The 14,246-nt window shown below is 39.4% G+C and overlaps 1 protein-coding gene across 3 annotated transcripts in view; it reads left to right on the top strand.

Annotated features, from left to right (window-relative positions):
• The window catches only part of cd2ap (CD2-associated protein), a 40,016-nt gene extending 28,023 nt beyond the window's left edge, over nucleotides 1-11,993 (top strand). For all 3 annotated transcript variants that reach the window (XM_063222721.1, XM_063222722.1, XM_063222720.1), the window contains 7 exons: nucleotides 4,621-4,771; nucleotides 6,246-6,355; nucleotides 6,448-6,566; nucleotides 8,316-8,405; nucleotides 9,681-9,847; nucleotides 10,562-10,625; nucleotides 11,433-11,993. In XM_063222721.1, the coding sequence (XP_063078791.1) occupies nucleotides 4,621-4,771; nucleotides 6,246-6,355; nucleotides 6,448-6,566; nucleotides 8,316-8,405; nucleotides 9,681-9,847; nucleotides 10,562-10,625; nucleotides 11,433-11,474 (743 nt within the window). In that variant the 3' untranslated portion in view covers nucleotides 11,475-11,993. The remainder of the gene's footprint in view (nucleotides 1-4,620; nucleotides 4,772-6,245; nucleotides 6,356-6,447; nucleotides 6,567-8,315; nucleotides 8,406-9,680; nucleotides 9,848-10,561; nucleotides 10,626-11,432) is intronic.
• The last annotated feature ends 2,253 nt before the right edge of the window (nucleotides 11,994-14,246 follow it).

The raw sequence follows: 14,246 nt of genomic DNA, 5'->3' as shown, positions 1-14,246 counted from the left end.
TTATACCGTATTTTTCGGACTACAAGTCGCACTTTTTTTTCATGGTTTGGCTGGACATGCGACATATACTCTGGTGCGACATATATATGTTTTTTTTCTCCACGTCCACGGGAGAGCACTATGTGCGCAACTAGGCCTATGTTGTGTTGCCTAATACCACTGATAGAAAAAAATGTTACAACTTAGCCTACCACAACAAAAAATAGCATTTACAATGACGACTGAATAGAAATATACCACCCAAAAGAAGTTAATATAGCCTACTGCTGAGTTCAAGCTGAAAGTAATTAAATATGCAGCCGAAAATGGCAATAGGGCAGCTGAACGAAAGTTTGGATTCAATGGAAAACTGTTTGGGGACTGGAGAAAAGCGGAGGAAATGTGCATGTTTGGAAAAAAAAACAAAAAAGCTATCTGAAGGTTCAAGGCCCACGTCTAGAAGAAGAGCTGAATACAGGACAAATGTGTTCTCGAACAACGCGCGCGCTGCGAGTCAACGGTCTTGTTACGGACTCCATGACATTGCCAAAGAAATGAATAGGCCTAGGACTTTTTGCGGAAGTCAGGGACCTCGTGGATTTATCGCGTTATGCAATGCAATCCCCTCTCGTGGATTTATTTGCGCTATGCAACGCAATCGCCTCTCTATCCGAGAACGAGCGTCTGTGTTATAAAAGACAGTCAGCCGACTTCCAGGTGAAAATCGGTCATTTCCGCGAGTTTCTGACAAACGAGCACAACGTGACACTACCATAGGCTACACAACATGGATGAAATCCCCCTCACCTTTGATACCGTCATGGGCCGAAGTCTCAGAAAAGGGGGTAAAGAAAGGCGTGCTCTGGAGACGGAACAAAGTTGCCTCGAACGCTCCCACGGTCCAAACGCAAAACAATGCCGAAAATTGAATGTTGTTCTGACTACAGGGCAACATGGCGCGTTATCACTGTTTCTTCTTCTTTTTCTTTTTGTGGTTTTATGGCGGTTGGCAAACCATCTTAGTTGGTGCATTACCACCACCTCTGAATGCGTTGCCACTGCTTCAGATGTTGGTTTATAAAACAATGCCGTCTTTGAGCAGCAGCTTACCATGCGCCAGTTATCACAACATAGATTCCATGGATAGAATAACCTTTCAAAAATGTGCAACGATTAGTCCGGTGCGACGTATATATGTTTTTTTTCATCTTCAAAATGCATTTTTGGGCCATTGCGACTTAAACTCCGGAGCGACATATAGTCCAAAAAATACGGTAGTTTCACTTCAGCATGTTGCAGATGCCACACTCATGATGAGTTTTGTTAGTACGCTAACTACCGAACTTTTATGCTAATGTTTTAGCTAAGAGGAGTCGGGTTACTTATAAACACCACCTACATATTAACTGATATTGTCTCCGATGGAAAAAACAATGCAAAAGTATTGACATTGGCGCTGTGTTCAACTTAAAGTGACTCAAATAGCGCCTAGCAAGATGGCAGTCTGCATGCAGACAGCAGCAAGTTTCATCCCATTAGCTGCAGTTTAATACAGGTTTGGTTGTTGGGTGTATAATTCCTGTCATTGTCACGTTTTTAGTCTACATCAAGGTGCCGTTTTCATGATGATTGTGAGATCGTTAAATAATTTGTCACATAATGGCTTGTTGATGGCTTTTAACAATCTGTTATTTGGCTTTAGTTTTCAGTGGAATTCTAGTCATTGATTGAGGGCTAACAATAACACTGCTCTCTGGTGATGGACAGAACAACTTGAGCTTGATGATGAAGCAAGGCAGTCTTTTTTCCGAGAATAGCCCAATAGGAGAGTAACCCAAATATTTACAGGGCAGGCACCACAAATTCTCACCTAGAGCTAGCTCTATCCATGCAGACTGATTGTACAGCTGAGAAACCTAGAAACATCTATGTACAGACACAGACAACATAGTCCATAGTAGCCACCAAAATGACATTAATGAATTAAGCTGATTTGCGTTTGTAATTCGTTAAAACTGAAAGTATTTTGCATTATTATTCAGCCATGTCCAGGCATTTGCTATTTCTTTTCTTTTAAGGCAGGATTAAACACGTAGGCCTAAGTAAGCTTAACCAAGGATTATGCTTTTACCTCTTATGTATCTAACATGTCATGGTATTTCAATCTTTGTTGCTCATATTCTGCTACACATACTTTTCTAATGCTTTTGTGATGAAATAGCCTATGTAACTACAAATAATAAGTATGTAATTATGTAATGATTAGCGCTATTGATATCCTTTTGGTCTCCTTGGTAGGCCCTATTCGAGTTGCAAAAGTCATTCAAGTCATTCATCATTTTGACCCTGACATGGCACCCACATAAGAATAAGATAAATAAGATAAACATAAGTGTAAATACTAAGCTTAAAAAGCAATGAAATTCTCGTTTCACCGTTTATCGTATAGGGTCGCGTGGACGCACCAAAAGGTTCAGGCTCAGGATTTTTTAAAAACTTTAATCCCCGAATACAGCGCAGGTTTTGAAGTTCACCAAACGAGCATCAACTTTGTGCAAGTCATTAAAACCAGTGAGAAGGGTTAGATACCTTCTCACATAGCCTACCATCTCTTTTTTTTAACCAGCACTGACCTGTACACTGTTTCATACATGTATTAACTCATTGCACTTTCTGCTTTCTCTTTTCACATGTGATAAATAAAGTGCTTGCATTGACACACTGTTGTTTTAGTTTCGCATTTCTTTCATGTCCACTTGATATGCTTTATCGAATTGGCCATGGATGCAAGATCATTCACTGGACTGGACACTATTGTAAGAGGTGAAATTTAGACCACGATTCAGGAACGACCGACAACAGGAGTAAAGGTTATGGTAGTTTTATTTTTACAATTTCATAAAATACAATTAGGAGGGAAAACCCCCACAATATCCATGCAGCCAGCAGCGTCTGTAAACATTACATTACATTACATTACATTGCATTTGGCAGACGCTAAACTGCTATCGTCTTTGAATAAATAATCACAATCTGGAGACACTCGGACGATAGTAGCCTACAAAAGTTAAGTTAAGTTACACACTCAAGTCACACCACTGCAATTTATAAATGGGGAAATCAAAAACAATTCATAGTCATTTCATCTCATCAGTGCAAGAAAGCGGAATAACAGCACTCCGCCTTCGGCGTCGGGGGTGTTATTTGCCCCGTAGGGAAATATTTTCTTATAGTCACGTGTGGACAATGCATTATCCCTTACCTTTAAATTACTGTTGTACATTTTAAAACATTTCGTCGATATTGTAGCGGTGCAACCGACTGTAGTTTTAAGTTATGAGATGGGCGCCAGTCAGGCAGCAATAAGACTGCCGTTACCTTTCCAAAAATGAATAAAAATCAGTGACCAACACATTAGAAATAACTCAGATCAACACAACGAATATCTTTTCTTATTTTTAGTGGTGCACTTTGCAAAACCCTTGTTTGCAGACTTGTGCGCTTGGTCTCAATTTGGAACAGCTCACATCAATGTCTGGCTTTAGCGATTCTTGCAAATGGTGATCTTCTCGGCGCACACTTCATGGTTCAATCTCTCTTGCTCTCTCAGCTTGTTGCTTCCTGACGGTCTCACCCGCCATTTGAAATTAACCCCATTTTATAGGCTGCACATGTAGTGCGCAGGAGGTTACGCTGCTATCTCACTCCGGAGGAGGCAGAGGCAGTCCGTTACAATTAGTGTTGCACCGATACCATTTTTTGGCCCCGATACCCGATACCTGGCTGTGCAGTATCGGACGATACCGATACCATACCGATACCGATACCACCCTATTTGAAATGTATATATATGAAGGGCTGTAGTGCATACTACTTGAATGTAAAATCATTGCATGGCTTTGTCAGGCCGCTGCCTACCTATGTGAAACAGAAAAAAAGACTAATTCAAAATGAATCCAGCAAAACTTTTTATACTTTTAAATACCTCTATGAAATAACTAATTTCAAGGCTGTTTAAGTGTCATACAAGCACCTGTAAATGGTATCGGTGCCCTATTTGTTGGTACTCGCCGATACCGATACCACCATTTTAGTGCCGATCCACCGATCCACCGATACTGGTATCGGTATCGGTGCAACACTAGTTACAATATAGTATATATAAAATAGGCTATAAAATAGGCCTAATGATAAAAAAGGCAGCCTGAACTAAAATTAAGAATTAATAAAAAATAGAGACGCACGCACTTTCTACATGGTTCGATTTTTGTTTTCATTGCATTGTGGTGGTTGCACGAAAGGTCTGCATGGGTTGAACGTAACGTCCTTAGGTCTTCCACGAAACGTCCTCAGGTACTCTACAAAATGCCCCATGCCTTCTACGAATGGTCCCAAGTTTTATACGAATGGTCCCCTCGGAACAATTCATTAGACAAATTGTCTCGCAACCGCGCTCGTACTTCGGAATGTAGGGGACCTATGGAGGCGAGGTATGTGGCAAAAGTTAGGGCTCAGCATCCCGTTTTAACACGTTACGTAAGCCATTTCACACCAGATTTCTCCTTTTAAGTCGAGTACTTGAGTAGTTCAGTACTATACAACTCTGATGGCCACTGATACCTTTCCGATGTGGTTTTTCAGGCGAGAAGGTGGCTCCACCAGCGAAGCCTGCCGCCCCCGTGGTGCCACCCAAAAAGCCGATTCCTCCACCGGGTAAAGGGCGCTCGGGAGTTGGACCTCCGAAACGACCGGACAAACCCTCGTCGTCATCTCCTGCCAATCCAGCTGCTAGGTTAGTGTCATTATTCATTCAACTGCCTGTTGTAAACAATTGCAATACTAGCTGTAAGCTTTTGTTAATTATTATCACTGTAATAATAATTTTGCTGTCAATAATTACTTTATGTCATGGAACTAATATATTTCCCCTTGAATTATCGGTCAATGGTTAATGCAGGCAAAAAGATCACTTTTTACCACTTTTCACATGCTGCATGTATGTAGGCTACCTCCATCTTTTTTCTTTCATCTTGGTTGTGTTTGCACCATGCCCCCTTTTCTGACCATTGTAAATAAGCCAAACCATATTAATATGAACACTTGAGCATATGAACTACAAACCAATTTTCAAACTACCATTTTTATCCAAAATCCTGCTAACCAACTACATCCTTTCCAGATGGTCACTGTCTTTATGAATAATTCTTCTTTTTTAAAAGTTTTTTTTGGGGGGCTTCTTGGTCTTTATTGTTACTGGACGGTGTGAGAGTAGACAGGAAATGATTGGTAGAGAGAGATGGGGCAGGGCCGGGAAATGACCCCGGCTGGACTCGAACCGGGGTCCCCGTGGGCAATGTAAGGCCAAATTTGGGCGGAATGATTAGTAGTTTTATCCATTTATCTGACTTAAATTTTATGTGATAATAGAGGAGAAATGCATGTTAGCACCCATATTTCATATTTCTAATTCAGACTTTCTAAGCCAGGCATACATTGTGCAATATTTTCAGTTCCTGCTCCTGCCCACACTGTAGGAGGGAATCGCAGGCTTTAAAAGTTCACATCTCATGACTCATGTCCTCACACTGTACGACCCAAGGATCAGATGCGACCAGGGTGCTCACTCACACTGTACGACATGACAGACTTGTTTCCCGGGACTGCAGATGACTAAAACACGGAAGGGAAACGCACACCTGAGGTGGAGGCTAGGATCCGCTCAAGAGCGAATCGCACTGTCCTGGCGATTTGAGCATGGGTGGTGTGAAATATCGGGTCGTAGCACTTAAAACAGTTTTGACTTTATACAGGTACTACGAAATTAGTAATGACAATAAATGCATTCATTCATTCATTTTCTTGCGACCATATGATGGTGCTGGTCACAAGATGGTCACGAGGTGAAGTCGATTTTTGTTACCCCATGTACACTATATGATGCAAGGCTCATGGTTGACCTCTGATTGAGCCAGAAATCGCCCGATTCTCAAAAAGTCATGCGACTAAAAAATTGTGGCAAAATCAGGCTAACAATCGCAGAGTATGCCCGGCATTAGTCCGTTTCTCCTTAATACTGGTGGCAGATTCATGCAAATGCAGTTTTGGGGTTCTACTTTACTAGATCACCAAAAAGGCTTACCAAGTTTCATTGAATTCTCTGTTGATTGGGCCCCTGAGTGTCCGATTGTACATGACTGTATTGGGTCATTTCTTGTGCAATCAACATCATCGTTGATTTTTGTCTTATTTCTCTTGTGTCCCGTCAGGCAAAATGGAGAGATACCGTCCACAAAACCAAAGTTAGATTTGGAAGCACCATTACGTGTGAAAACGAAACCTTTGTCTGGTGACTGGGGAGAGAAGACTCCTGAAACAGGTTCAGTTCTATGGTGCAACTTTTATCATCTAAAGGATCCCATAGATGTCTACTCTTATCAACAACTCATGAATCTTTGTTTCTGTCGGTAGCTGATCTTATGAGCTTTGATGATGTCTCCTCAACCTCCGAGAAGCTTTCCCATCCAACTGCCAATAGACCTAAGATGCCTGGGAGGAGACTACCTGCTCACTTTGGCGGTGGCAATTCTGTTAGTGTTTCTGTCATTTCTGTCGTTCCTCTCTGTGGTCCTCTCACCTCCAACCAAGAACTCAGTCCATAAATATCAGGGTCGTTCCATGTCAATTCACATACCCAGGGCTCTATGATGTCTGTCATGCAGAAACGCCATGCGGAAAACATGGACGAAATCACACAATCTGGACATAAAAACGGAATTTAATATGAACGTGGAAGTGCACGGAATTTGCATTTTTTTCCTTATCATATTAAAAATCCATTCTTTTCGTTAGCATTTTCCTTCTGAAATGTACGTCAGACACAGATGCTGCCCTTTACAACATTAAATGCTGACAAGCTTCTCCATAAGTACGATGGTAAAAAGCGTATGTTTGACTATATTCTAAATCTACATCACCCGCAATGCATTACGACTGCACTCTTTCCTGCAGTGGAAATGCAAAGAGAAAACCACAACGTGACAAGTAAAAGAGACAAAATAATAGTGGCATAGGAAAAGATTTGCTCAAAAGATGCGGAAAGGAATAGGCCTACTTTTTATAGACTATTTTTTACTTTGTATGTTGGGAGTCATCACATTTGTTCAACAACTCAGTCGGTTGACAACCAAGGCATGAGCTATGCAGCCACCAAAAGAGTAGCTCTATAGACTGAATCAATAAGCATCCAATCCAATGGGACTTCCCATGTTAAACACCTAGCCACTTAGCATTTTGGGGTTCTCTCCTGCACGTGCAGCAGAATGTTTGACAACATCGGAAATCCTTGTACTGGCTCACCAAAGTTTGACTGCCACGCTCTCTTTTTGAGACCAGGAATTGCAGGTTTGGACACAAATAGCTTTAGTTTGAAGACATATTCAGCCCTTAAATAGACAGACTGGGGGGACATGAGAAGAGCTCTTTTCCTAAATGAGATATATTCATTTTGTAGAATGTTGGGAAATTGACATTTTTGTATTGGCCTCTATTGAATTGCATTGTAAAGTGCATTTTTATAGAGGTGTAAAAGGTATGTTCTCAAAATATTTGAATGGCAAGAAGTCACACATAGATGAAAGGACTTCTTAACAGTCAATTCCAATACTAAAATGCAAAAAGTAAAAAATGATGGATATCTCATTTTGGAAAAGAGCTCTGAAGGCCTGTATCTGTCTTCAAGTTAAAACTAGAGATATCCAAACCTGCTTGTACATTTTCTATCGAAATTCCTGGGCTTGAAAAGTGGGTGTGGCACCCAAAGTTGGGAAGATCTTGTCTCCAAAACCGTGATAAGCAAGATGCTAATATTTGGTATTCTTTCAGTTGCCGTCAAAGGGTTCATGTACCTGAAAAATCAGGTATATTGAAGAGGGTCATGTGGCAAGATTCTAGGGAATCATGTGAATTGACATAGAATGACCCATTGTTTTCCCCTTGCGAGGAATGTTAACTTGAAGCCAATAACATGTGTTTTAGTGCTGTCGAAGGGCTAATCTGATTCTGTACCGTGTCATTTTTCGAATTGATAAAAATCCTTATTTATTTATTTTGAGTTTCGGGTTTAGAGTACTAGTAGGTATTGATCATTGGTTCCCACACGAAGCTTAATTTCAATTGATACCATGGTAATTGATAATGAATAATTAATTGTACACCTCAAAGTTTACAAGTTAAGATTATTCTTTGAAGAACCATGCTCATCGTAACAGTGGTTTATGCATCATGTTATCCTACCATAATAACTTTTTGAAATAGTAATACTTTTTATATTTCTATAGCCAAGCAAAGAACAAGCTGATGGCAGTATGGTTGCAGAGGAGGATGAAGATGTTAAGTGCAATTTGACTAAGCCATCAGGGCATGGGAAGGTGAGTTTGTTTCAAACCTCTTCATCTGTTTGCTACTCTTAGGTGCTGTTTCCACGTAGCAGGACGTATTTTTTTCTCCTGTTCAGGTGTAAACGCAACATGTGGATAAAAATAAATCCTCCATTGTAACAAATGCGTTTCAGCCCCCTAAACAGGATATTTTTTTCTCCTGCTTTTTTTTTCTCCTGGATTTTAAATATCTGCTAGTGGAAACGGGAGGCCAAAACCAATGCAAAACCAATGCAACCAGGAGAAAAAAATATCCACATATAAAAATATCCAGCTACGTGGAAACAGCACCTTAGATACGCACAGAGTGGTGGGAGGGAGCTAATCAGAGACGCATGATGCATGCTATAATAATGGTAAACACAGCAATATCAATGATATGACGATAGAAGTAAAAACATGTCTCTGTTTTTAGGTACCTCATACCTCTTCTCAAAAAATATACAAAATTGATGGTGATGACATTTTATGGTTGTGTGTGTGTATGTAAGAGAGAGAGAGAGAGATGGAGAGAGCCTGTTCAAATAATTATGGCTTTATATAAAAACAAATGACAGATAATACTCACATTAAAAAAAAACTTTGAAGTGGAGCTATATTGTTATTTAGGCTAGCATATCAATTATGGTATTTTGAGGTTATAGACATGTATTTTTATCATTTGGATGAAGGTGTATGCACACACAATAAGGGTGGGATTAGTATCACCAGATGTTTATATAAAGGATACCCTCACAAACCATGGATATTATGAAACTGATTTAGTTCGCATAACCCACAATTATCTTGATGCTTTAAGTATAGGCCAATAGGGTGTTATCTGCCCTGGACTTGACTCAGACTCTAACCCCTTTTTTGACTTGGACTTGAATTGGACTCGAACCTCTTTGGACTTGGACTTGACTTGGACTCGAACCTCTTTGGACTTGACTTGGGCTCGACAAAGCTGGACTTGACTGCTCAGCAGTGTCCAAACCAATTAGCAAATTTAAGAGAAAATGATAAACTTAAGTGATGGTGGAGAATGCAGTAGAGCTGAAGGTTTGAAAAGGGCTTCTCGGTAATATAGATGACCTTTTTCATGCCTTGATTTGTCCTTTTAAACATATCTTTTGGTGACAAAAATGTGGGACCCATATTGGGCAATAAAATCTCTTTCACTATAGTTTTGGGTGTCTGAAAAGAGGTATTATCTAATGGAATGGATATTATGGCATTCAAAACCCTCTTACTGTTTCATATTTTAAAATATTTATTTACATGCAGGTTACAACTGTGTCGTCATGCAACAGTAAAGCCAACACTACAATCTCAACCTCACTGGAAACCAAATCCAGAGCAGATGATGATGAGAAAACGCCGGATTTGGAGCACTTAAGGACACAGATGAAGGAGGTGCTATTGACCGTGGAATTATTGAAGTCTCATCAAATGTAAGGACGGAAAATACTGCCAATAACTTTTTGTGTGAATGTGCTGAGTTCCTAAATGTGCATACTTGTCAACATATTCACATTCTGATTGAAAAGAAGGGAAATGTAAATATTTGAAAATATACTAATTTGCCTAATTAACGCTTAACTAAGTTCTTTGGAACAATGTTGTAGAGATGCTCTGAATGACGGCTCCCTTTTTAAACCCATAAACCTGGAAACGGCTGGTAAAAAAAGCCTGTTTTTGCCTATGGGACGTTATGCATACAGACTCCTAAAACCTGAGCTTGCTATGACCCTCTACTCCCGCCGGCTCAGTTCAAATCCCCATCACCTGTTTCCTATGTGAAGGTGTGTGTGTAGGTAGGCGGAGCAGAGATGCCCAGTCCGTGTCCACAATCAAACACTGAAGATGATGCATGACAGAAGATGCATCAGGCCTACATATCACAGGGAATATGTTAACATATTCCAATAACTCATATTCCAAACAATCATATTTAAATTGCATAATTACACAAAAATTACCAAATGGTGAAAATGGCTACAACAACAGCAGTTTTTTCCTCGCCCATGATAAGCCTGTTCATTTTTATTTAATAATAAGTTACTTGTAGGTTTGTACATAATTAAAATTATAAGGACTAGTTTTGCATTGGTGGTTGTTGGTTTTTCCTTTAATGCATTGCTTTGTTGTTCAATCTTTCTTCTCAGGACGGAACTTGCAGAACTCAGAAGTGCTTTGGAGGAGGAGCGATCAAAGCGAATGGCTCTGCAGGTAAATGCTTAACACACCAAAAACTAGTGCGATTTTGGTTCCGATTCGTGGTTTAAAGGACAAGAGCACTATTTTGAACATTCAGCCCCTTTTCTGAATTGTCTGCCAGGAGGCTCCCCAAGGTGGTTGTTGGTCTCTGCCCAAGGGTTCTTCCTAATTACATGTTTTTCCCTGTCTGTACTACTGGAATAGTTTAAAATGTGGGCCATAGGGTATTGATGGAATTTTGGAAATAAATGGGGCAGTCATGGGTGAGCGGTTAGGGCGTCAGACTTGCATCCCAGAGGTTGCCGGTTCGACTCCCGACCCGCCAGGTTGGTGGGGGGAGTTATCAACCAGTGCTCTCCCCCATCCTCCTCCATGACTGAGGTACCCTGAGCATGGTACCGTCCCACTGCACTGCTCCCCATGGGGCGCCACTGAGGGCTGCCCCCTTGCACGGGTGAGGCATAAATGCAATTTCGTTGTGTGCAGTGTTCACTCGTGTGCTGTGGAGTGCTGTCACAATGACAATGGGAGTTGGAGTTTCCCAATGGGCTTTCACTTTCACTAAACTACTTTTTTGTGGAAAGGAACTGTATTTTGAAAAAGAGTTTTTTTGTTCTTCACAATTTACCATGTGTGCCAACTTGTATTGTTTGGGGGTTGTATGAAGGACTCATTTGTGTTCACCTTGTCAAAATGTTTAATACAAAAGATATAGTGATGCGCAAGTACATGACAAAGTACTTTGCATACTTACATGTTCAAAGGTTGTGTATTTTTTTAGGTGACAACTTATGATTCCATTTCATGTGCTTAAATTAGATTGAGGTGGACAAGTTAAAGAAGATGATGCAGTCGACGTGAAGCTCAGAGGCAAAAGATGGAGGACATCGTTGAGCCTACATTGTAAAGCGTCAGGACCAAGGACAACGAAGAAGAAGAGGAGGACGAGGAGGAGGATGCCATTCTTACACTCTTTTATTCTCTGCTCTATTTTGCATTATGGTTACAGGTTTGCACATTATTGTAATTTAAGTAGATACATTTGTAATGAAATGGAATATGTATATGGGTTCTTTTGCCAACACTGCAAAAAATGAAAATCTTAGCAAGCTTATTTTTCTAGTTTCAAGTAAAAACATATAGTCGATCTTAATTCAAGTAAGACTATTTAGACCTCTTTTAAGACATTTGTCCGTGGGGCGAGTTATTTTTACTTGGTGATATATTTTTTTTACTTAGCAATATTTGCTTGCTTGCAATGAGTGAAAAAATCTGATAAAGTAAAAATAACGTGTCCCACAGTCAAATGACTTAAAATAAGTCTAAATAGTCCACGTTCTAGTTCTGAATTCTAGTTATTAGGTGTTTTTTTTTGTTTTTTTTTTTAACTTGAATTAAGATTGGACTAGATGTTTTTACTTGAAACTAGAAAAATAAGCTTGCTAAGATTTTCATTTTTTGTAGTGGAGTTTCCTGAGGCCTTTACTTCACTACTGTGCTGAAAGAGTGAACGCCTGACCATTGCTGTCAAATACTACTGACTCTGTAGAAACTGATGGGACATTTATTTAGCTTTTTCCTTGTGTGCATGTGTGTGTGTGTGTGTGTGTGTGTGTACATGTATGTGTGTGTACATGTATGTGTGTGTACATGTATGTGTGTGTACATGTATGTGTGTGTACATGTATGTGTGTGTACATGTACGTGTGTGTGTGTACATGTATGTGTGTGTACATGTATGTGTGTGTACATGTATGTGTGTGTACATGTACGTGTGTGTGTGTACATGTGTGTGTGTGTGCGTATGTGTGTGTGTGTGTGCGTACGTACGTACGTGAGTGTACTGGACCAATATAGTTACATTTTCTTGAAAGTTGTATATTATGCCTACACACCTACATTGATCGTTATTACATTAAAGGGAGATGCTCTTCATTTTATTTTTGTTTTACTACCAATTCTAAGAGTATCACTATTGTGCCTATCTCTTCCAAGTAGTATAATGGAAATGGCATGACGTCCCATTGCACAAACTTGTGGCAATTGTACAAATTCATAGGAATTTGTGCAAATGACAGAACCAATAACCCCTAAGTCTGAAACAGAGGCCTTTGATATCAAAATATTGTTCACAATGAGTAATGGAGCACACCGTGTGAAAACACAAGTTTTTGAAGTATTGAGTCAAAGAAATTTGTAAATCAGACTACTATCAAAGTTTTAGTCACGTCTTTCATTGTCTGGTGTTGGGTGTCGGCATTGACTCATGCACAACTGATCTCATCTTTTTGCAGGTTTTAAACTTGATGTCTTATATTTTGAAATACATTTTACCTTTTATTCTTATTTTCACAGCTGGGGTCTAGCAAACATAACACAGCTTTATATATAAATGTTTTTGTTTTTTTTCTGAAGAAATCAACTTTCACATTAAGAGCTTGATCACAGATCAGGTCATCCAGTGTTTGCTAATAGCACTCGTGTATAAAGTGAAAAGGATGGTTTACTGGGTCTGATACGAATTATTCATTTTAATCTTGTTGAGAATACTGGGAGGTATAAATAAATCAATATCTGTGTTAAATGTGCTGCACGGAAACGTTATTTGGAGAGCTTTGTTGCAAAATGAAGTATCCATTTTGGAACATTTTGGGAAATTGACATTTTGCATTGGGCATTGCAAAATGCCTTTTAATATAGGATTAAAAAGCATGTTCTTCTAATATTTGAATGGCAAAAATTCACACATAGACGAAAGATACAATATTTAAATGCAAAAGCCAAAAAAAAGTGCTTTTGCAGCAAAACCCTTCATTTGCATTATGGAGTTTTGTAATCCCTTGAGCCGTCGACCATGAGCATGCACGATGCAAGTTGCTCTTATGCCATTTCCAGTCATCTCCTGACCAACATGGGGTACATCTGTGACATTTAGGATCCTGCAACCTGTTATTTACTTGTTTATTTGGGGTTTTTTTCTCCATTGGGGAAATTTGGAAATTGAAATGTTTTGGCAATCTCTGGGAAGATGGCTCTTTTAAAGTACACTAGAATGTGTACTGTTCCCTTACCTCTTGAGGAGAGAAGGAAGGGTGAGTAGTTGTGGATCAGGTACCTAACATTGGTGCAAGCCTGAGGACTTTGCACTTTTGAACAAATCTTGTCTTTGGCTTTGAAGTTAGTAATCTCAAGCAATAAAATGCATTTATCAATCATTTGTGCTACCACATAATAGGTCTATCATGATATAAACATTGTCAATATTATTTGTTTTTGCTCACTTTGCAAAATGTGTTCTTTTTAATATTTTAAACGCAATGAACTTCTCTTACAAATGTCTGCAGTTTGTCTTTTTATGCATTGTGAATTGGCAGGAGTTGAGCGTGTTTTTTTTCCACAAAGAATAAACAAATATTTTATAAGCTTTCATTATGGTTTCTTGTTTCTCTGTCATGTCTGTTATACAGCCCTTGCTATAAGTCTTGTCGCCTATCTATGTTGTTGGATCAACAGCTAGTAATCTGACTTCCAATTAATCATATGAAAGCTACAACCCTCCCAAATTAAGTTGTATATACAAGAATAAATTTGTTGCACTCAAGCAAAAAACAATCATTTAATGAACGTGGAAAG

Source organism: Engraulis encrasicolus, chromosome 18 (genome assembly GCF_034702125.1).
Source record: "Engraulis encrasicolus isolate BLACKSEA-1 chromosome 18, IST_EnEncr_1.0, whole genome shotgun sequence".
NCBI lineage: Eukaryota > Metazoa > Chordata > Actinopteri > Clupeiformes > Engraulidae > Engraulis > Engraulis encrasicolus.
This window is presented reverse-complemented; position numbering and strand designations above follow the sequence as displayed.